Here is a 21319-nt window from a genome sequence, read left to right as displayed (position 1 = left end):
AGTTCCTCTTGTCGTTGATAACGCAGCTGAGTCCTTCAAGAAAACCAAGGAGGCTATAACTCTCTCAAGGCCCTGAATGCATACACGGATGTCACCAAGGTGTCCAACTCGCGCAAACTCCGGCAGGAAAGGGCAAGATGCGCAACCGCCGCTACCGTCAACGTCGTGGCCCTCTTGTCGTTTTCAAGGAAGACAACGGCATCGTCCAGCCTTCCGTAACTTGCCTGGTGTCGAACTCGTCAACGTCAAAGGTTGAACCTTCTCCAACTCGCTCCTGGTGGACACATTGGCCGCTTCGTCATCTGGACAGAGGGCGCCTTCAGCCTCCTTGATGAGGTTCGGCACCTTCGACAAAGCCTCCTCGTACAAGAAGGACTACCTGTATGTCTCGTATGCAGTGCCTTATTGCTCGACTGATCTGTCGTGTATAGCCTTCCCACCGCTAAGATCTCTAACCCCGACGTTACTCGTCTCATCAACAGCACTGAGATTCAATCTGTTGTTCGCCCTGCAGGCCCACGGGTACAGAAGCGCCCATGGACGCAGAGAAGAACCCTCTCGTCAACAAGGGGTTCTCTTCCGCATGAACCCTTACGCCAAGACCCTCCGCAGACAAGAGTTGCGTATGTATATTATCTACCTTTCATTTAATCAAATTGATTACTCATGTGTTACGTTGATGTGTTATAGTCAAGCAGGAGCGTGTCAAGGCACAAAAAGACAAGAAAGGAAAGAAGGCCAAGGGCTCCTCTGCTGGAGAGGCTTTCCTCAACACGTTGTTCGCTCCTTGAGTGTGTTGAAGTTATGGTTACCTACATCTACGTCGATTGTCCTCGCATGCCCTTATGCATTCATGCCATGCAAAAATTGTCATTCATGGAGACTTTACTTTGCCAGTACTTCTGATCAATTTCAGATCTCGTTCCACTCCATTCCCGCTTAGTCAAAGTGCGTCCAATGGAGTTATGCTTCAACCACATCATTTCTGTCAAAGTGGACGCGTTTTAGACCGTTCGGCCTAACAACGGCTGACAGTTTTTTCCCCCTTGGCAGCTGAATTCAATCCGCTTACCCTGCAGGAGTGTGGAACTTACGTCTTTGATAAATTTCAAACACGATTAGTACAACACCCGCCTCAATCAGTTTCAATTGAAAAAAAAATTGGTGAGTAATGTACGCCACATTGTCTTGAGTTTACCTCCCAGGGACCTAGGTAAATTTCCGCAATGGGCTGCTACAATGCCCGCTACATGTGTCAACATTTCAATTGTGTCCCATCGTGTCCAAGTCGAGTTCTTGGGACGCTTAATGGGACTTTTTCTTGGAGCAACATTGCAAGTTCAACCACTTAGGCTATGGCAAGTACTACCACTGTACCCAACACGATCATACACATCGATGATCTGCGGTGAAAATCTGTGACAAGCGTGGAAGTTCCTTTTGGCTTGTTCAGAGCAGGACCACAAAATTCATCGGACGGGTGCTTCATTTTTGCATTTATTTCCACATGGTCGAAGTCCAGAACATGATGCATGATGGATTGAGAGGTTCGCCGCCACAATAGTGACTTTTGTTGCGAAGCGCGTGATTTTCTACTTTGAGCTTCTGGCAGTGACTCCAGCGCGAGAGGTGCCATGACTATGAGAGGCACTGCCTCAGAGGACACATTGTGCGTATATATAATCCTTTAAATTTTATATCGAGAATCCTACAACTCTCCCTCACTTATTCAGCCATACCAGCCCCAGTGTTGCCCGACTGCATTGTTGGTGCGATCGCATTGATGCACTCTACAGACCACGGTACAATAACTCCTCGATTGTTCATCTGCATATACGATATTTTGAGCATTGTGAGCACCAAGCGTCTAACCAGTATGATCGCTCCTCATCATCTTTCAGTGTACCGTAAGGAAGTTTCTTATGACAAAGGTGATCTCTGATTCATGCCGTGCACTTTCATCTCTCCGAATCTACCGTAAGAGATCATTGATTCTGGTGTACCAAGTTGCTCAGATCACTCACAGCTGTGAGCCTCACCAGCTCTAGTCCTCGTGCAAGGCTTGCGCCACACCAAGCCTCGAGGCATTGTTTGTTGTGAAATGTGGCGTTGATGACTCTGGATGTGGCGCTGTGTCAAGGCTTGAAATTTGTTCATTCGTCTATTGACAACCTTGCAAGCTGTCATCGCTCTCTGTGTTTGGTGCCTTTTCGCGAGGAACAGGGTGTCCGCTATACACCGTGTGCATACTAAGGGTTGACTATAGGTTTATAGGTGGCTCTCTCTTCGATCTTTTTCAAGGGAATGGTGCACCCGAGTTTTACCAAGAGCCCAACGGTTTTTACCCTTGTGTACGCGTCTGGCTTTATGGACCATAGCGCGCTAGGTGTGTGATGAGCGACCAATTTCAAAGACGCTCTTTGCTTCTAGAAGTTTTTTTTTAGAGCACGCCATTGATCGTACAGCTACACGCATAAAACACTCACTATATGCATTCTCAGGTGATTGATCAGGTATCCATGCGCAACGGGAAGCATCCAAGTTCGATATCGACTTTCATACTTGTCATGCTATCACTCAGGATCGCTACTGCGCACAATCATCGTTCTTTCATTGACTAGCTGGATATGAATATTGTAAATCTGTTTCTTGTTCTGCTCAGCAACTTATGATTCTCTAGGTTCACTGCATAGGTTTATAAGGCGGGTGTGTTGCTTTCATAGCTCACTTATGAATGAAATCATGAAACCAATCATTTACTCAGCGTCGTCGTCGTTGCAACCATTGTCTTTGTCTGCCATGCGTTACTCCTCAATATTCGATCTACATCTGCGGCGCTTCACAGCGTGGCTTCTCAATCACGCGGAACTCAGTCGTGTCCTCATGGGAAACAGTGAAGACGAGATTTCGAGCTAGGCGGTTCTAGCGACACAGAACTCCCCATGACTCCGAATCCTTCTCACACCCTGGCTTCTTCGAATGGCCGCAACTTCAATGGTCTAGACACTCCCACAAGTGAGACTCATCAAGATTGATCGCTATGCCTTGGCCACTGATGCTGACAGATTCAGGGTTAGTGATCAACATGCTGTTTCAGCCATACTCTTTTAGTATACACTGCATCGAAGATTTTAATAAAAATAGGGTTTACTGGATTTACTTGAATCCGGTGATTTGAGCATCACACACGAGATAGAAGTTGTTGCGGGAGAGAGTAAGAGCAAGCGTCCATGGTCTTGGAAGACATGCGAATCTGAGAGGGTGCTGTTGATGCTGTGTTCTAGGTGGAATCACGACAAGGTATCTGGACATATTTGGATAAACATGAACTTTTGAAAAGGCGGTGTACGTTGATGAAAATGATTGCACGCTATATATAATCCTTTATCCTTTTCGAGCACTTCAACGTGTATTAGGTTACCACAAGGGTCCACCAGCTTCGTCTCTGCATGGACATCTGCTATATAGAGTTGGTCCACATTAACTCCTCAATGCGATTCCCGGAACAGCGCTTTCTGTAGACATCCCAGGACTCATCTGTAACTCGCCATGTCCACAGACTGGCAAATGCAGAAGTCTGCGAGCGCTGCCTCCGCGCATTTAGCCGTGGCATCATTCACCCTAGTTGTGTACGATCATATTATCACGTTCTCCCAAGAGGTATCGTTGCCTCCATCATCAATAGCGACCTCACGCTGATCTACCACCAAACCACTCTCAACTCACTGTTCTAGGTGACCTTCTTCTGGTCTGGACCATGGACAACTTCAAGAATACTATATCTCAGTGTAATGCCGTCGATGAGTTGTATTCTGCTGCCGGTGCTCAATCGTGGATTTAATAGATCCGATACTTGGCTTTAACTCAAATGTCGTGCGTGTTTGATTCCATCTCATGACACCGCATTAGTTGATGAGGATCGATTAGTCTCATATTCTATGGTCCGTCGGTGAGAATATACGTGGCATGGCTCTGACGACTCAGACGAATAGGAAACATCATGACTCCCAATTCTACCGTAAGTACTTCTTCAGGTCGTATCGTCGTTCGGCGTCTTACGTACAGCTTTCCACAGAAGTGAGTCATGCGTGACAAGGCCCTAACAAACCAGTTCACGCAGGAAATAGTGTACAATGGCTTTTTGTTACAGATTTCGTCCTTGCGTTCCTAATCATGGAACTCTGCCAATGTTCGTCTTCGTGCATTTGTTGATTACACCGAATTAACCGATGTGCGCAGGTGTTGTAACATTGCGGGTATGGCATCTATTTTACCGAAGTCGCTTCATTAGATGGCTGGCGGTTACTGTTCTGATCGCTTCTGCGGCAGGAGTTGTAACCGCAGGCGTCGCTGCGTTTGGGCATATTAAGACAGCCGTATACGGATTATACAACCCGTTGACCCTAGAGGAGAACCCTGCGACATTATTTGTGATATACCTACCAGCTTTGGTTGTCCATACGACCATGATATCATTGACGATATATCGTTTTGGCATTACCCCAACAGCCTTGCCGAGACGCGGGATTGTCCACCGATTCTTGAAAGAGTAGGTCACCCTTGTCGGTCGGTCACAGGCTCTAGTTCGAAAGCTAACGTTCGCTCAAGAGGAATGTTTATGTATGTATTTGCAGCCGGTGAATATATCTCGATTCTTCTCGTTTTGCACACACTGAGACAAATCGCAGGAACGCTACTGTACGAAATTGTCGCTCTTTCTCTGACTCGACCAGGGGAGATGTCTGTAAGTTACATAACCATAGTTGCGTGGCTGGTTAAAATCTGAAACCGTTGCCAGGTTTACTATTCAGCTCTAGGGGGAGAGTAAGGTCGCTTCATCCTCCGTTGTTTACCGAAGCTCACAAGCAACCCCTACTTCCCAGGATAGCAGTAGCAGCCACAGTCATTTCCGTCTGTCGCGCGATGCTAAGCATCCGGTCCTTGGCTGCAACTTGCCACGTCGATCCAGCATGGTTACTCAATCATGCTGAACTCAGTCGCGTCCACTGGAGGAGAGGGACCAGTGAAGGAGAAATTGTCGTTGAAGTCAACGAGATGGATGTGGTTCTTCCCTGCAGATCGCTACCGTCAACTTCTGTGGAAATGGAGTATCCAGGGAAGGTGTAAAGACGATTTTAGATGTCTTAACAACCACGACTTTACTCCAAATGTAATAACTCAACTAATAGGCACATCGATTTGCCTTGTGAAGTCTCACCTACTGAGTAGGTGGGCGATTAGGCGCAGTAGTGTTGTATGGGATAGTGTATAGTACAGTTCTATACGAAACAAAGTTGTAGTTGTCCATGCAGGTGCTGTCAAGTATGAATAAAAATGCGTCCCGAAATCCCCATTCTTCGCAGCTACAATATCACGTCCTAATCAGCCATGACATCAACAGAAACGATGTTTTTGGCTTGTGTTGTCTGAAGCAATTCTGTTATACTCCTCAACACACTGCTGTGCTAGCAAAGCCTAAGAGCGTCAAAAGTCTGTCGGAGCCTTCAACTCATGAGTAACTGACTCATTGACTCCAGCCGACTGGATGGTCTGTTACTAGAGACAGGTTCAGGCCAATCATCTACGCCCTATTACTATGTCTCGTCCGTAAAGTGCCACAGCACGTCGCAGCGTAGAGAGCGATGTCTACATTTCATCTTCAGATAAATATGGCAATAAGCTATGTATGAAATGTCGGCTAGCAGACAACTATTGAGTTGGATGATTGTCCCACCAGTCAAGGGTAGAAATGTGGCCTAAATAAGCTATAATGACCTGCAAGAGACGTCCGAACCCGTTGTCTTTTCTCTTCCTTACAGGAAGGTTCACATCGAAGATGCCAAGGAGTATCTCTCAGACACCTCTCGTTATCGAACGGAAGTCGGCGCTGTTGCATCTTCTAACTCCTGCATGACGCTGACAGACTCCTTGTGGTTCTCCAATTTTCCTGCTAGAAGAGAAAGCGAGAAACTCCTGAATAGTCCATCCTCGGGAGTTCCAAACACTGTTTACGAGCGCGCCAGACTGGGAAGGAAGTCGGGACATCCGATAGGCAGACAATGGTGAATGTTGATTAGCGGTACCAGACGAACGTGGAGTTGACCGATTGTCGGAGCTCAACATTGTTGCCCTAGTCAATGCCGTAGGTGTCGCACCATGCCCAGAAATGCCCTACACCGCGAGCGACTTCGCAGAACTTCTGCCATTTTTCCATGGTTCCAACTGGACACAATGTATACACGTTCTCGTCCAGAATTTCACGCAGTCGCGGCTCCGATAACATGACCCAAGTGAAATACTTTACGACCGCTTCTTTGGTTATGGAGTTGAGCAGACGAAGTGGAGCGTTTTCTAGGTGAGTGTCGACGGCTCATCGAGTAGTATGTTCTGCTTCAGACGGACTGACATATTGTTAGCACAACTCCGCAAAATTAGTCGTCTTCAATCAGGCACGTGAGTTGTTTTGGGCCCATGTCGTGTTTGTGTGTCAGGAGTATTATCCAACTTAGAGATCATGATTTTGAAGGCCTCGGCTGCTTCACCATAGCGTCGTGCTCCGTGGGGTGTTGCATGCTTCAATTCATATCCATAATGAAACAAAGGGTTGAGCTCAATGACCTACGAATATCATTTAATTATAAAAACAACAACGAGTATCGTCCGCACCTTTTCCGCATCGGAAATGGCCTCGAGCTCCGGGAGGAGATTTTAAAGTGTATCTCACTGTGGTGTGCAAAGCCATATGAGGAATCCAGCCTAGATGCTGTGAAAGTAGTATTCTTGATGGGCCAGAGCCGAACTGCCCTATCATAGTCTCCACTCACGAGCGGTTTTCCGTTGGAAGAAATGGCGATGAAGGTAACTCCGACGGTGTGTTTGAGTGGCTTTGTGCTCCACAATCGTACAGCCTTGTCGTCCGAGGAACGAGGGAGCCATCAAAAAAGATAACGAGCAAGAAGTGTAACCAGTGCAAGTTTGGCCAATCTGGTGTCCATTTGACGAGTTCCAGAGCTTAGCTACTACCAGTATCAGTAGTATCCCAAGTCACATTGTGCAGTAACATGATGCGCCCATTAATAATACCGTGGGAACTCCTGCGAATAACGACGGCTCAAACCCTCCTGGACTACTACTTGCCACCGATTACATGTTTCAAAATTTACTGACTGTGTCATGGAAGAGATTGATACTTTTTAATGGCAAGGCGAGTCCAAATATGTGGGTACCTTTTTTCTAACAGGTAGTCGCTACCATCAATGATTCAGGGAACCTTTTCGTGTGCTTTTAGTAAGTTTCAGTTGATGAACATCCACATAGTGACGACCGGACGCCTCCCAGCATAGCCTGAAACACTTCAAATAAGCCATGATATCAAATGCGAGAGAGATGCAGGCCATGTGAGTTCATGATGGGCTTCGCCTCCTGTTCATCACCCGTCACAGCCTGAGTCAATATGTGGTATATAACATAGTCCACCTTCCTCAACGTGACTAACCAGAGAGTGCTCTGTGTTCTCGGTACTAGCAGGTCCATCCGTAATTTGCCATGTCCCCACAAACAGCGTCGGCGTACTCCGCCTCTATGGGATTAGCTCTGACATCTTTCACCCTTATAGTGTACGACCATGCTATCACGTTAGATCAAGAGGTATATTCGCTTCCACAATCGATGATGATATAACACTGATCCACCGCTGTCGTTTGTTAGATAAATTTCTTCTGGTCTGGTTCATGGTCAGCGTCAAGAGCACTATATCTCAGCGTAATGTCATCGATTATTTCTTACCTTCAATCAGTAATATTAGATTCGACAGATACGATACTTGGCTCTGATACAAGCTTGGTGCGTTTTGACTGCATGCAATCAAAAGCGCATCATTTAACACCATTTCTTAGCCTTACTCTGTATGGTTCGTTATAGTAAATATTACTTGTCACGGTTCTGGTGAATAATGGATATATAGGAATAGCAGGACCGGTCAACACTCTTAGTTCTGCGGTGGGTACTTCTCAAGTTGCGCGTGTCATTGTTTGGCGTTTTACTTATAGCTTTCCAGGAGTGGGCGATTATACATTATGAATGCCTTACAGACCAGCTTACTTTGAAACAGAACAAACCTGTTACTCATCGGGGGCTACGTTATTTCATTCATGGTCTTGATACTCTGTCAATGTTTGTCTTTGGCGCACCCGTCGATCCAAATGAATTGACTAGTGCACACAGGTGTCGTGACATTGCGAGTGTGGCATCTATTCTTCCGGAGTTACCTCATTAGATGGCTGGCGGTCACTATTCTCGTCATTTGCGCGGCAGGAACTGTAATAGTTGGCAGCGTCGAGTTTAATCCCATCAAGACTGCCCTGCGTATAACGTTGATCGCTGAGATCCCGACGCAGAGCCCTCCATTTGTGTTTGCCATGTACCTGCCATCCCTGGTCGTCCATACGGCCATGCTCTTACTGACGATGTATCGCTTTCGCGTCAGCCCAAAAGTGTTGCAGCAACGTGGCATTATACACCGATTCGTAAAAGAGTAGGCCCGGTTAACGGTTGCAGTTTCTACTACGAAAGCTGACATTTTCTTAGAGGGATATTGATGTATACGTTTGCGGCCGGTGAATATACCTTCATTATTCTCCAGCGTAATCTGAAGTTAAATCACAGGATCACTGCTATATGAAATTATCGGTCTTTCTATGACTAAACCGAAGGAAATATCTGTAAGTTTTATGACCTTAGTTGTTTACATTACCACTTACAATTGTTGCCAGGTGTACTATCCAGCTTTGAGGGAAGGGTAAGTTACTGAACGTCATGATATCCATGAAAGCTCATAGACACATCTATTTCCCAGAATAGCAGTAGCAACTACAGCCGTCTCCGTCTGTCGTGCAATGCTAAGCATCAGGTCATTGGCTGCAACTTATCATGTCGATCCGGCATGGTTGCTCAACTATGCAGAACTGAGTCGTGTTCAATGGAGGAGAGGAGCCAATGAAGGTGAAATTTTTGTCGAAGCGAGTGACATGGACGCGGGTCCCCCTTTCAAATTGCTGGGGATGTCTGCCGGGAGAACAGAAGGCGAAGGAGTTGTGTAAAAAGTAATTTCATGTGTATGTTTTGAGCATGATCCCCTAAAATAATACATTCTTATTGAAATAGAACTGATTGTTCCAAGCTGTGGCACTGGAGCACTAATATGTAGGAGCTATAGAAGGTCATTGTAGTTTACTAATGTACCGTCATTGGCGTAGTGCTGCCGTGGTCCGGTTCGGTCCGGTTCGGAGGGTCCTAGACGAGAACCAAGAACCGGACCATCGGTTCGGTTCTACAAAATGTCCGAACCCAGAACCGGACCATAGAGGACCGTTCTCTATGGTCCGGTTCGGTTTTTTTGGGGTCCGAACCCGAACCAAACCAAAAAAAAAACTGTAAGAGCACGCAAAAAAACATTGACAAAGTACTAAGTAGTATACATGTTGAGTAACTAATCTAATAACATGGCTGCTCCCCCCCAATTACCATGCGCGAGAGGTATCAGGAGAGTGATTGTGATAACGAGGGGTTGACACAACCAGAAATAGGAAAGCGGCAGCGAAGGATGGCGATCATGAGCATGGGTCGAGGATGGCGGCGAGCAGCAGCAGGAGATGGCAGTGAGCAGCAGCGTGAGATGGTGGCGAGCGTGGGTACCATATACAAATAATAAATTTATTAGACACTGAAACAATAAAACACCATGACACACCTTTGCAGCTGAGAGAACTCCCCATCTAGAGTCGAGTCTACATGCGCTGTGCGTTTGCGCATGGTGCTGGTGGCATTGGATGTGCTAAGCGGGAGGATGCTGAAGGTAATGAGAGGGCGCTGAACTTGTCAACTTGATGGCAGGAGGGTGCCAAAGGTAGCGAGAGGGTGCCAAAGGAAGTGAGAGGGTACTGGGAGTTGGGTTGGCAAGAGAGGTTTGATCCAAAATATGACGCGACCGGTGGGAACGTTACACATACATGAGCTCCACAAAGCATGCCAGAGAGAACTCACTGAGTAGCCCAAAACTCGAATGAGACCATTGCGCCACCAAGAGCTACATTCCAGAAAATGGGACCAACTTTCCTGGTGGTGTTGTCAACATGTGGCGTGTCCCGTACATGGAGTGCCAACTTGTTGGCCTAGCAGAGCGCATTCAGTTGTGAGAATATGCAATGAGACATGCATATTGATTCACCTTTGGATCTGATAGTAGGTCATCGAGGCAGGCTGTGAGAGACGGAGGGTGAGAGACAGCGGGGTGAGAGACAGTGGGCGAGAGCAGCCAGCGGGTGTGTGAGACAGTGAGCAAGAGACAGTGGGTGAGTGAGAGAGACGGAGGGTGAGAGACAGTGGGTGAGAGCAGCCAGCGGGTGTGTGAGACAGTGAGCAAGAGACAGTGGGTGAGTGAGACACGGCGAGCGAGCCAGCAAAAGCCAGCCAGAAAGAACAGCAAGCGAGTGAGAGGGGATGCGGTGAGGTGGCGGGCATCAACATAGGCGCAGGTGGTGTGGCGTGTGATGGGTCGTGCGCTGGTAGCGATGGGTGCTGGCCCTCGAGGGAGCCATCAGCATTCAGAGCACAAATACGCACCTCTGCAGCATAGCGCAAGACACAATCCCTCCAAAATCCACCTTGACCGCGCCTAACACATCCACCTCCAGTAAAAGGTAGTCTTGCGCAGTGTTGTAGCCGGTCCTCAATGAATAGAACCTCCTGTTATAGAGGTGAGCGGGTGAGAGACTTGAGAGTTTAATTAGTTAGTGCTTACCTTCGAAAAGGCTAAATGTAGCTTGATTAATCAACAACGTGAATCCCGAAGATGACAGTTGTCGAAGTGGAAGTCGATAAGGGTTCAGAATGGTTCGGGAAGGCCGAACCAGAACTGGACCGTTTGGGAAGATCTAGAACCGAGAACCGTTTTCCGGTCCGGTTCTGGCTGGCGCGAGAACCATGGACCGAACTGCGGAGAACCGGACCAAAAGTCCGGTTCCAACCATGGTTCTGGACCGGACTGCGGCAGCACTACATTGGCGAGCTCTTGATCTGATGCTACCAAAGCCACCGGTCTCGCAAATGTGTCAACATGCGAAAATAAGTAATGAACTGTGTGGCGAATGACAACCAAGCATCAACAAACAATTGATCGGATGTAGACATTACATAAGTTGGAATATTCCAATGTTCAACTCCGAAGCTTGTCGCGTCGGCGTGCATAGCAAATATTATACTAGAGCTCCGATACCTTTTAACGGCAAGGCGAGAGTCAAAATCCGTGGGTACCCTTTTTCTGACGGAAAGTCACTACCATTGCAATGATTCAGGAATATTTTTCGTGTGCTTTGTTTTAGTTGATAAACGTAACATCTACATAGTGACGACCGGACGCTTCCCAGCATAGCCTATAGACGATGATATCAAATGGAGACACAGGCCATTCCAGTCCATGACATCACAAAAATTGCTCATCCTAGACCTAACAATACATAGATATATCTGTGGTGTCAACACTGTCAACAATATCAGGGTTAGGGTCTAGTATGTCTGAGCAGACTTAGAACCTGAAATGTCCAATGGACGGAGCGTGTACGACGTGTTCCAGACAAATATATTATTATCTCAATTAGACATTGTAAATCACACAGAGATATTCAGTTAAAGTCAGATATTGATTGTCATGACGAGAGTACAAAGTATTGTAAAGTACTGCAATGTAAGGAACCTGGAGCACTAGCAGGATATGACTGAGCGAGAGAATGCTGAGATCATATGGCAAGTAATGCCTTGAGGTAGCGGCAAAAGTCCCAGTACGAGAACAGTAGTAGTCCGAGAGTCGATGACGCAACAAGGCAAAGTCGAATTTGAAAATGTGGTGATTCCAGAAGCGGTCGCTGGGTTCAGAGCTGATGCAACAGAAGGATAGAGCCTAGGACGAGTGAACAAACTGATACTACTTCCTGCATGCTAGTGTTCATCTAAATAGTAAATCAGTACATAGTATATGCACACATAACTAGCATATACTCACCTTTCGTGCGATCTGAGTGAGCTCCTTAGACTTTCCGCCATCAGCAATAAGTGATTGGAGTCCCGGAGCCAAATGAAGCAACTGCTGATAGTTGCGCTTGTACTGATTGAGGGTATTGGTTGAACTAAAAAATGGGCAAATTTGAGTGTAGCGTAGAAGAAACTAAAAAGATGGGACTTACAGACTCACAAGCCTTTTCTTGCAGGACTCGCACTCGGCCTCGGCCTCTGGTGTGGGCTGGGATTGCGAATAGAGGGTCGATGCAGCGAAAGATTGGGGAAAGGCTGGAAGTCCATTCGCGAGAATTGAACAGATGACCACCAGGTTGAGTTCTGGTCATTTGCCGTGGGAATAGGCGCAAAGGGAGCAGGGATGAGACGTACACATTTACGAGGATGATAAGATGAAGCATCCTGCACCCAATAAGCGAAGAGGTGTCGTAGTCACTGAATGGTATGAGATGAGGCATGCTGAGACGGGATATGTGGATGCACCATTGTAGTAGTCGGGAACATCAGATTTTGCAACTGGTTTAAGAAATGCGTCCACATTGTAATTAGGTGGGGTTCCCCCCCCCTAGTGATTCAACATGGAGCAGGAGGAATGGCTCGTCTGTCCGCCATCCGAACATGTCTTAGACGAGTGTCTGTGGCCTCCGCCCTTGTTGGTGGCCGCCATGATAATGTCGCCTGGCTTGGACTTCTCAGAGTCAAGGAGCTGCTGTTCGATGTCGAGACGAGTGCAGATGTTAGATGGCCCATAAGGAGCGCTGGCAGTATTGGTAGCGTTGCGAACATGTGGGAAGTCATTAGCCATGGCGTTAAGTAGCATGATAGTCAAGAATGATGGGTCCCACCTTCTCATGGCGTGTGGCCACATGCCTTCAGTGCAGTCCGAGCAAGGTGTGCATTGGTGAATGTGCGCAGGAATTCTCCTTATTCAGCAGTGGAGCGAGTATGGAGAGCAGCGGTGATTCAGAGGTTGTTGAGATCCCGGTGAAGGTTCTTCGATACAGCGAGGCATGAACAATGCTCCTGACTGTATCTATAAATGTTGTAAGGTCGCGCGTTGCCTAGTCTGCTATACTTGAGACGACAAGTGCGTTCGACCCTAAAGGGGAAGCGAGTGCAGCAAGGATCTAGAGGTATGCGCTACTGGTTGGCCAATGCGAAGCGCGAGAAAGCGCAGGTGCGCGCAAGGCGCGGGAATGCGCGCGTGTATGGCGCGAAGCGCGGGAAAGCGTGCGCGTGTATACAGATACGAGAGAGAGTAAGAGTGAGTTTGCTTAAGTGATGATATGATGTAAGACAAGAGAAGAGAGATGTGAGGTGTAAACAAATAGATTTCTACTATGTTCTGCTAGGTAAATAGTGGGTAGTAACCAGTAAGTCCTCTGTCGTTCTGGTGGGAGAGTAAGTATGTACTGCTGGCACTTTAAGTATGGCGCCTAAGCGCTGTCATGCGGAGCTGAAGCGCTACCGAGTAAGGTATGTAAGTATATATGTAAGTAAGGGTCCATGATAAAAATAAAGATGGAACGATATGCAAATGTGAGAAATGGAAATATACGCACTAGGGAACTTGGTGGACAGTGGATGGATGCTTCTGGATGGCTGGCGCTATAGGGCACTCAAGCGCGGGAAAGCGCGCGCGCATATACATCGTGAAGCGCGGGAAAGGTACGCGCGCAAGTTGCGCGATGCGCGGGAAAGCTGCACCTCGTATAGGAATAGCTGTGGATAGCATACAGAGTGATGCTACAAGTTCGTGCTGTATACTCCTTGGTAAAAACTGCAATATTGCACAAGGAGAGGCATGAGTCTCTACACCGGAACCTGAGCCGGTATTTTGATGGTAAGAGGCTTGCTGGAGCTCAAACCAGCCAAGGATATCAGTTCAATATGAGATTTGGGTTGTGCGTGAGGCACAGTGGGCATATCACACAGTGGGTGTGCAAGAAAGAGATGCGGGAGAAGGAAAGCACCACGTTCCAAAGAGGAAGTAAGAACAACGTTCGATGATGTCGACTGAAATAATGACCATGCGCGCCGTATGTGCGTGTGTCACAGCAAGGCTATTAAGGCTCGACAATGTCAAGATGTGGTTTCTGCACTCTCAATTATGTGAGATGACAATGCATATAGACAACTAAATTGAACACTTACACGCTCGAGTGAATAACCCTGAAACAGGCCCTCATCCTCATCGTAATTACTGGCAGGTGGCTAGAACAGGACAAGCACCACCGAACATCGAAATTCTCTCTGAGAGCAGGACATTGCCATGGCGCCTTCAGTATCAGGTATGCAGCCCAAAAGACAAGAGGATGCACAACCGAGAGCGGGACATGGTCATGATACCATCAGCGGTGGTGAAGTAACACAAGAGATGAATCACGCACCACTTGAGAATGGGTCATGCCCAGTGTACCATCAAGACCCGGCTTATAAGCCAATATCACACACCGTCTGGGAGCGGGATATTCAGTGGCACTGTCAGTATCGGGTAAACACATGCACCTACCAAAGACTCCCGGCACCCCCATGGCACCATCACAATGAAATCATACACTTCATGAAGACAAGACATTACTGAGGCCACAGTGAAATGTTGGAATGGAAGCAGCGCGCATATACTCACCTTTAGGTAACAAATGTGGATACACTATGTGGAGAGATAATAAGTACACTGTACGAGGAGGGGTGGAGCCCCTTCAGTGAATTTACCCGTATTAGACGGACAGCTAAGGGTGACAATGTACCAATAGAAGCGGGCCAGCCCATGTGGGCCCATGGCAATAAGTGTACCATGCTAGACGAGTGGGCCGGTGGTTAGTGTGTACCTGTTCCAAACAGATGGGCTGGTGGTATATAGTGTAGATGGTGGTATAGGAATGTAGTGTATTGTCTATTATGAATAGCAGTGAATGCAGTGTCCGATGTAGACGAGTGGGCCGGCTGAATGGTGTGCAATGTAAATAAGTGGGCCAGGGAGATGGGTGTGATGGAGACGAGTGGGCCGAGGGTACAGGGTACAATGGAGACGGATGGGCCGGGGGTATGGGGTGCAATAGAGACCAGCAGGCCAGGGAGATTAGTGCGATGGGGACGAGTGGGCCGGGGGGATAAGCTCAATGGAAGACGGGTGGGCCGGGGGGGTAAGCTCAATGGAAGACGAGTGGGCCAGGGGGAGTAGGCACAATGGAAGACGGGTGGGCCGGGGGGTAAGCTCAATGGAAGACGAGTGGGCCAGGGGGAGTAGGCACAATGGAAGACGGGTGGGCCGGGGGTAAAGCTCGATGATATCCCATCCGGTAGATGATGGAAATTTCTGCCGGTATTGATGCTGAAGGAGAAATGGATGATACAGATGAGACGGTAGTATATACAATGGATGATACAGATGAGCCAGTAGTACATGAAATGAATGATACAGATGAGACGGTAGTACATACAATGGATGATACAGATGAGCCGGATAGCCGGTAGTACATACAATGGATTATACAGATGAGCTGGTAGTACATGAAATGGATGATACAGATGAGCCGGTAGTACATACAATGGATTATACAGATGAGCCGGTAGTACATGAAATAGATGATACAGATGAGCCGGTAGTACACACAATGGCTTATACAGATGAGCCGGATAGCCGGCAGTACATACAATGGAGCAACCGGTAGTGGTCAGTGTGATGCATGTGAAGGTGAAATGGATGATACAGATGAGCCGGATGAGCATGAACATAATCTGATAGTGCGCTGTGTGATAGCGGTGAAGGTGAAATGGATGATATAGATGAGCCGGCAGAGGGCCATCTGGTACCAGGATATTCTCACTAAATGCAAGTTATGCAAGTCAAATCATATTCATTGAAAGCATGCAAGGTTGACAACACAATGTAGACGACAGGTACATATGAAAACATGAATGATGTGCTACTGTGTCCCATCACCGGAAGGCTTGCTTGGATATCTAGCACTCACTGACCGACCTTGTTGAGATAGAGGACCATATCGCACACGTGGCAAAGGAGCCGAGATGGACTGTGCATCAGCTGGCATACTTGATGGTCCGGCAACCGGGGGATCAGGAGATGGCATAGCCGGAGATCCAGCTGGAGGAACAGATGATCTGGATTCCCTCATGGTCAGTGGAGGGATGTTGGTGGGAGTGGATGGCACCCGGTTAAGCCTTGCGACTGGTGAGCCATCTGCAGTGTCACCAAACGCATCACCACCGGTCTGTGCACCCATCCAAGATACATCTGGGGTGAACACATTGTTGGTGACAGCTCGGGCAAACGCACTGATGGATGGGCCAGGAGCTGTGATGGGAGGTGGATTGAATGCCGGCGGTGGAGTTGATGCTGGTGTTTGAGCGGATCTATGCTCCCTCAGATACCTGACAATGCCTCTCACTTCGGCAGTGCACTCAGAGAGGAGTCCACGCTGCACCTGCATATCCCGCTCGAGTTCATCCACCTGCATGGACATTGCACTGTCAGATGCCTCTGCAAGGTCCATGCAACGCTCCAGGCGACCTTGCTGAAAGTCCATTTCCAATCGATCGCGTGTATGAAGGTCCTCCATCTCAACGCGAATTTGGGCCAACATGGCCTCCATCTGGTCATGAGAAAGGGGGTGCCGGGTGGGTGGTGTGCGAACGACCGGTAACGGTGAGAACCAGATGTTGTCCTCTGAGGCCATGGCCGGTGATGGAGCTGGAGGTGGCAACTCGTCAGTGCCGGGCTCGATCCAGTGATCCGCAGGGAAATCGTCTGCTGACGCCAAAGGGGTGGATTGCTGTTGGGCACCCGGCACACCCACAGTGCCATCGAACATCTCAATGTTGTCGTCTTCCTCTTCGATAGGACTAGGTTGCCGGATTTTCTTTTCTACAAGCATGGTGAGAAACACAAAGCAACCGGAAGCAAAAGACTTACCTTTCACATTAGATTTCCCCACCATCTTCTTGCCGGTCGCTTTGGACCGGGTCGTCTTAGAGCGCGTGGTGACTGCGGCTGCAGGTGGTGCAGTGTCAGTGGTGGGGGTAACGGTGGCACTCTCTGTATCCGGACGGATGCAAGCCATCTTCCAGACATGGCACAACGTGCATGTCGAGGCGACATCGCCTTTCTTTGTCAACCGGGGGCAACACTCCACCTTCTTCGCCTGGCATCTCTCACAAGGCGGCAGAGGTCCATCAGCACGAGGCTATAATAAATCAGCATTGAAACAGCTAGCAGCGACAGGAAGACTCACCGGTTCTTGGACCTTGGTCTTCCTGCCGGTGGCCTTGCCCTTGGACTGGGTGGAACTTGCCAATTTTTGTCGCTTCCCTGGTCGTAAAGTGGCCTGCACTATGATCAGCGATGGACTGGTAGATATATACAGAAAATCAAGAACTTACCTTGGATTTGCCTTGTGCGTCTTCATCCTCCTCCAATTCATCTTCTTCATCATCTGCGGTCGCAACAAACTGACTTGCCTTCAGTTTGCCCTGCTTTTTTGCAGGGACAACAGCCTTGCGCATTGATTTCCGGGGCTGTTGTCAGCGTCAGTAATGTTGAATGTAGGAGCAACAAACACTTACCTGAACGTCCGGAAGATCATCAACGTCAATGACGTCGTCATCCTCATTGCCGTCAACTTCCAGCGCCTTTGCCTTCCCCTTCCCCTTCACCATCTCACCGTCAGTGGTGTCAGTGTCGGACAAGATCACCTTTGACTTGACGACAGGCTTCCGGGACCGGTTGCCACGAGGCACAGGAGGGCTGGTGCTGAGTCGACGTTTCTGCGTCGTCGATGACCCTGCCGGTGCAGTTTCACCGGATGCTGCGCGTTTTGGCATGCGAATGCTGGCATCTCGCGCAGGCACCGGTACCGGTGGTGGTGCAGGTGCAGGTGCAGGGGTGGGAGCAGGTGGTGGTGCAGGTGTGGGAGCAGGTGGTGGTGCAGGAGCAGGAGCAGGTGGTGGTGCCGGTACCGGTGCAGTTGCTACTGCAGTCTCAGGTGTGAGTACAGGTGGGATGAGAGGAGGAAGACACTCACCAGGAGCTGCAGACGCAATAGGTGGTGCAGCACCCAATGTCTTACTGTACAATGGGTGCTTCATGCACATGTCCTGATTGTTCCCAAGACGGGTCCAATCCAGTACTTCCACCAATTGTGTGGTGCGCCTCTGAGCGCGAAAGATCTCAGCTGCAAGTGACAGCAGGCCTGGGGGAACATAGGAAGCCTCCTTCCCATAGGTGCGAATTGCGTCATTCTATGTGACTATAGTATCAATCAAGACAATTGACAGGTAATGAAACATACCACTTGACGCGCAATCTTCCAGCTCAACTCCATTTTTTCCTCTTGTGACGGCAACCGGTTGACATCTTGAACCATCTCAGTGAGCCGGGCGACAAGAGCTATGAGAGCCTGGTTGGCAGCGGCAGCGGCAGACGCAGAAGTAGAGGTAGAGTGAGAAGACATTGCAGGGAGATGATTGCAGTAAACTTAGTGGACAAGTAATCCGGAAGAGACGTGTTCAACAACCACACTTGTGAAAATTTCGGCAACTGGCAGCCCGGCCCGATCCGGAAATATCCGAGTCCATTGTTCGTTGTCAGCATCTATTTTTTAAGTGTCTATTTTTAACTCTGAAGATCACATTGTGCGGCTGACACGTCATCACCAATCAATTGTAACTACCCAACCTGTGAAGAAATCATCCGGTCACAGGCTGCAGCAGAACGTCTATTCTTCCGGTGATCTTATGAAGGCCGCTGTAGAGACTCATGCCTCTCATTGTGCAATATGGCAGTTTTCACTGGGGAGTACATGGCACGAACTTGTAGCATCACTCTGTGTGCTACCTGCAGCTATCTCTATATGAGGCGCAGCTTTCCCGCGCAACGCGCGCCATGCGCGCGTACCTTTCCCACGCTTCACGATGTATATGCGCGCGCGCTTTCCCGCGCTGTAGCGCCCTATAGCGCCAGCCATCCGGAAGCATCCATCCACTGTCCACCAAGTTCCCTAGTGCGTATATTTCCATTTCTCACATTTGCATATCGTTCCATCTTTATTTTTATCATGGACCCTTACTTACATATATCTTTACATACCTTACTCGGTAGCGCTTCGGCTCCGCATGACAGCGCTTAGGCGCCATACTTAAGCGCCAGCAGTACATACTTACTTACTAACTTACTCTCCCACCAGAACGACAGAGGACTTACTGGTTACTACCCACTATTCACCTAGCAGAACATAGTAGAAATCTATTTGTTCACACCTCGCATCTCTCTTCTCTTGTCTTACATCATATCATCACTTAAGCAAACTCACTCTTACTCTCTCTCATATCTGTATACACGTGCACGCTTTCCTGCGCTTCGCGCCATACACGCGCGCATTCCCGCGCCTTGCGCGCACCTGCGCTTTCTCGCGCTTCGCATTGGCCAACCAGTAGCGCTTTCAGCGCATACCTCTAGATCCTTGCTGCACTCGCTTCCCCTTTAGGGTCGAACGCACTTGTCGTCTCAAGTATAGCAGACTAGGCAACGCACGACCTTACAACAATTATAGATACAGTCAGGAGCACTGTTCGTGCCTTGCTGTATCGTTGAACCTTCACCGCGGATTTATACAACCCTTTCATTAAAATTAAAAAGAGAAGGATGCGACCGTCAGCCAAGGCCCAGCATGACCTACATGTGTCTAGTGAGGATGAAGGTAACAATCTATCTACTACAACAATGGACCGGTTGACATTATCCGGCATTCTAGTATTTGACATCTTGCAGCCAGGGCGCGATGAGCGCACTTACAACAACCCTTTGATGGATTGTGCAAGCATGGGTGAATGTGAGTTCATCTCATGCATAGCAAAGACCATTCACATTACCTTTGAAGACCTAGATGTCCTGTCCGCCCATGACCGGTTGAGAGATGGGAATAGATTGAAGGCGGTGAAGGTACAACAATTCAGATGGTGAGTCTGAACAATGTTGGGTCTTGCAGAACCTAGCTGCTATTCGACCCTAAAGGGTTTCTGGACCAGGCTCAAGGCTCAGAGAAGAGGAAATATCATGAAAACTTGCTGAATACTCAGACTCATACTGGTAACTGGTGAAAAGGTAACTTGATTATGTAAGCTACAAAAGTGCAAACATAACACTAAGGTAAAAACAGTCTCTGCAAGCCCAGCCAGAAATGAATCCCTACAGCGGTCCGCTTCCAAACCGAGGGTGACCACCGGTCATTGGACTTGGGTTTTCCTTCGTCAGATGACGACCGGATAACCGACACTCGCAACCACCCACAGCCGGACATCTTGGATATGCAATTCCCCACCATGTCTGACGATGAACAGTCACATGATGAGATGCTGGAATTGGGATTTCCACCAGAGTCGGACGTCGAAGATGTGCTAGATTTGGGGTTCGATATTGACGTCAGTGATTCAGCCGGAAACACAGGTGGGGCTCTGGAGATGGGGTTCGACATCGACATTAGTGATCCGGCTGGACACACAGATGGGGTGCTGGAGATGGGCTTCGACACCAATGATATCACGCCGGATGACAACCCTCTGGAGATGGGTTTTGATGTGGATCCGGCACAATTTGACCCGGATCGATCTTGTAAGCCTTCCTGTTGCTTCAGATATTGTACTGACTGTTGAAATTCAGTTGCTGTCATTCGACCGGATCCCATTGGATTTGTAATCCAGCGGGCTGTAGGCGATTTGCGGATTGCAATGCACCGGTTGGACATGGACCGGGCGAGCAATGCAATGTCGCCGGACGAGGCCATTGCAAGACAGCAAGTTCTTGACAGCACACAAGAGTTGTTGCTGGCATGTCAACTGATATCCATATCTCGACTTGCAACATGAAGTATGTAGTTCCGGTCAAATGCTATCTACACCCTAGACAAATTGCATGCAAAAATCCACATTACTACTACTGCATATACTGAGCTTTGTAAGAGGCCTTTGCACTTCTAAGAGAGCGCTTTGGCTCATGATTGGTGGTCTGGGCTTCATGTCCTTTGGCTTTCTTGCCGGTGGCCTTTGGTTTGGGCACCGGTCCCTTGTGATTTTTCTTCTTGCCATGAGCACCGGATGTAGGACCAAATGCACGACTCTTTGAAGGCGGAGGATGGTTGTCACGATGACCGGTTGATTGCGCGGAACCGGTGCTGGCGTTGTTGGGCTTGGATTTCTTTCCTGGTGACCGACTGTCCGACTCTAAATCAGATTGAAT

At 48.4% G+C, this 21319-nt stretch overlaps 7 protein-coding genes across 7 annotated transcripts; 5 read left to right on the top strand and 2 right to left on the bottom strand.

Annotated features, from left to right (window-relative positions):
* Window positions 1-40: 40 nt before the first annotated feature.
* F5147DRAFT_658872 (uncharacterized protein) lies at window positions 41-791 on the top strand (the record flags this gene model as incomplete). Its single annotated transcript, XM_041434511.1, has 4 exons — window positions 41-215; window positions 252-381; window positions 515-623; window positions 691-791. Coding segments are annotated over 4 exons (515 nt in total), but the record flags the coding sequence as incomplete, so codon positions are not given.
* A 2603-nt stretch (window positions 792-3394) lies between these two features.
* On the top strand, window positions 3395-3997 carry F5147DRAFT_56903 (uncharacterized protein). Its single transcript, XM_041430929.1, has 3 exons — window positions 3395-3660; window positions 3735-3873; window positions 3928-3997. Exons 1-2 carry the CDS (start codon window positions 3550-3552, stop codon window positions 3861-3863), a joined length of 240 nt encoding a protein of 79 aa, XP_041285355.1. The 5' UTR covers window positions 3395-3549; the 3' UTR covers window positions 3864-3873; window positions 3928-3997.
* On the top strand, window positions 3851-5476 carry F5147DRAFT_727520 (uncharacterized protein). The gene is made up of 8 exons (XM_041439268.1): window positions 3851-3941; window positions 3993-4018; window positions 4076-4189; window positions 4240-4549; window positions 4609-4637; window positions 4689-4744; window positions 4799-4824; window positions 4884-5476. Exons 3-8 carry the CDS (start codon window positions 4174-4176, stop codon window positions 5125-5127), a joined length of 681 nt encoding a protein of 226 aa, XP_041285354.1. The 5' UTR covers window positions 3851-3941; window positions 3993-4018; window positions 4076-4173; the 3' UTR covers window positions 5128-5476.
* Window positions 5477-7189: 1713 nt separating this feature from the next.
* On the top strand, window positions 7190-9101 carry F5147DRAFT_841388 (uncharacterized protein; the record flags this gene model as incomplete). Its single annotated transcript, XM_041444372.1, has 12 exons — window positions 7190-7218; window positions 7318-7647; window positions 7708-7761; window positions 7814-7842; window positions 7896-7909; window positions 7964-8000; window positions 8111-8172; window positions 8224-8533; window positions 8587-8615; window positions 8665-8720; window positions 8772-8797; window positions 8855-9101. The coding sequence occupies exons 2-12, from the start codon at window positions 7546-7548 to the stop codon at window positions 9096-9098; spliced, it is 963 nt and encodes a 320-aa protein (XP_041285353.1). The 5' UTR covers window positions 7190-7218; window positions 7318-7545.
* A 1106-nt stretch (window positions 9102-10207) lies between these two features.
* On the bottom strand, window positions 10208-10593 carry F5147DRAFT_727512 (uncharacterized protein). The gene is made up of 2 exons (XM_041439267.1): window positions 10380-10593; window positions 10208-10298 (listed from the first exon to the last, which is right to left on the bottom strand). Exons 1-2 carry the CDS (start codon window positions 10522-10524, stop codon window positions 10222-10224), a joined length of 222 nt encoding a protein of 73 aa, XP_041285352.1. The 5' UTR covers window positions 10525-10593; the 3' UTR covers window positions 10208-10221.
* A 5402-nt stretch (window positions 10594-15995) lies between these two features.
* On the bottom strand, window positions 15996-18539 carry F5147DRAFT_658868 (uncharacterized protein; the record flags this gene model as incomplete). Its single annotated transcript, XM_041434510.1, has 7 exons — window positions 15996-16954; window positions 17003-17273; window positions 17322-17414; window positions 17470-17604; window positions 17653-18059; window positions 18111-18327; window positions 18378-18539. The coding sequence occupies 7 exons, from the start codon at window positions 18537-18539 to the stop codon at window positions 15996-15998; spliced, it is 2244 nt and encodes a 747-aa protein (XP_041285351.1).
* A 1268-nt stretch (window positions 18540-19807) lies between these two features.
* Window positions 19808-20949, top strand: F5147DRAFT_658867 (uncharacterized protein; the record flags this gene model as incomplete). The annotated part of the gene is made up of 5 exons (XM_041434509.1): window positions 19808-19916; window positions 19938-20026; window positions 20080-20173; window positions 20279-20695; window positions 20744-20949. 5 exons carry the CDS (start codon window positions 19808-19810, stop codon window positions 20947-20949), a joined length of 915 nt encoding a protein of 304 aa, XP_041285350.1.
* Between the last annotated feature and the right edge of the window lie 370 nt (window positions 20950-21319).

This window comes from Suillus discolor (assembly GCF_016758755.1).
Source record: "Suillus discolor strain FC423 chromosome Unknown F5147scaffold_128, whole genome shotgun sequence".
In the NCBI taxonomy this organism is placed as follows: domain Eukaryota; kingdom Fungi; phylum Basidiomycota; class Agaricomycetes; order Boletales; family Suillaceae; genus Suillus; species Suillus discolor.
Note: the sequence above shows the minus strand (reverse complement) of the source record. Positions and strands in the feature narration are given on the sequence as shown.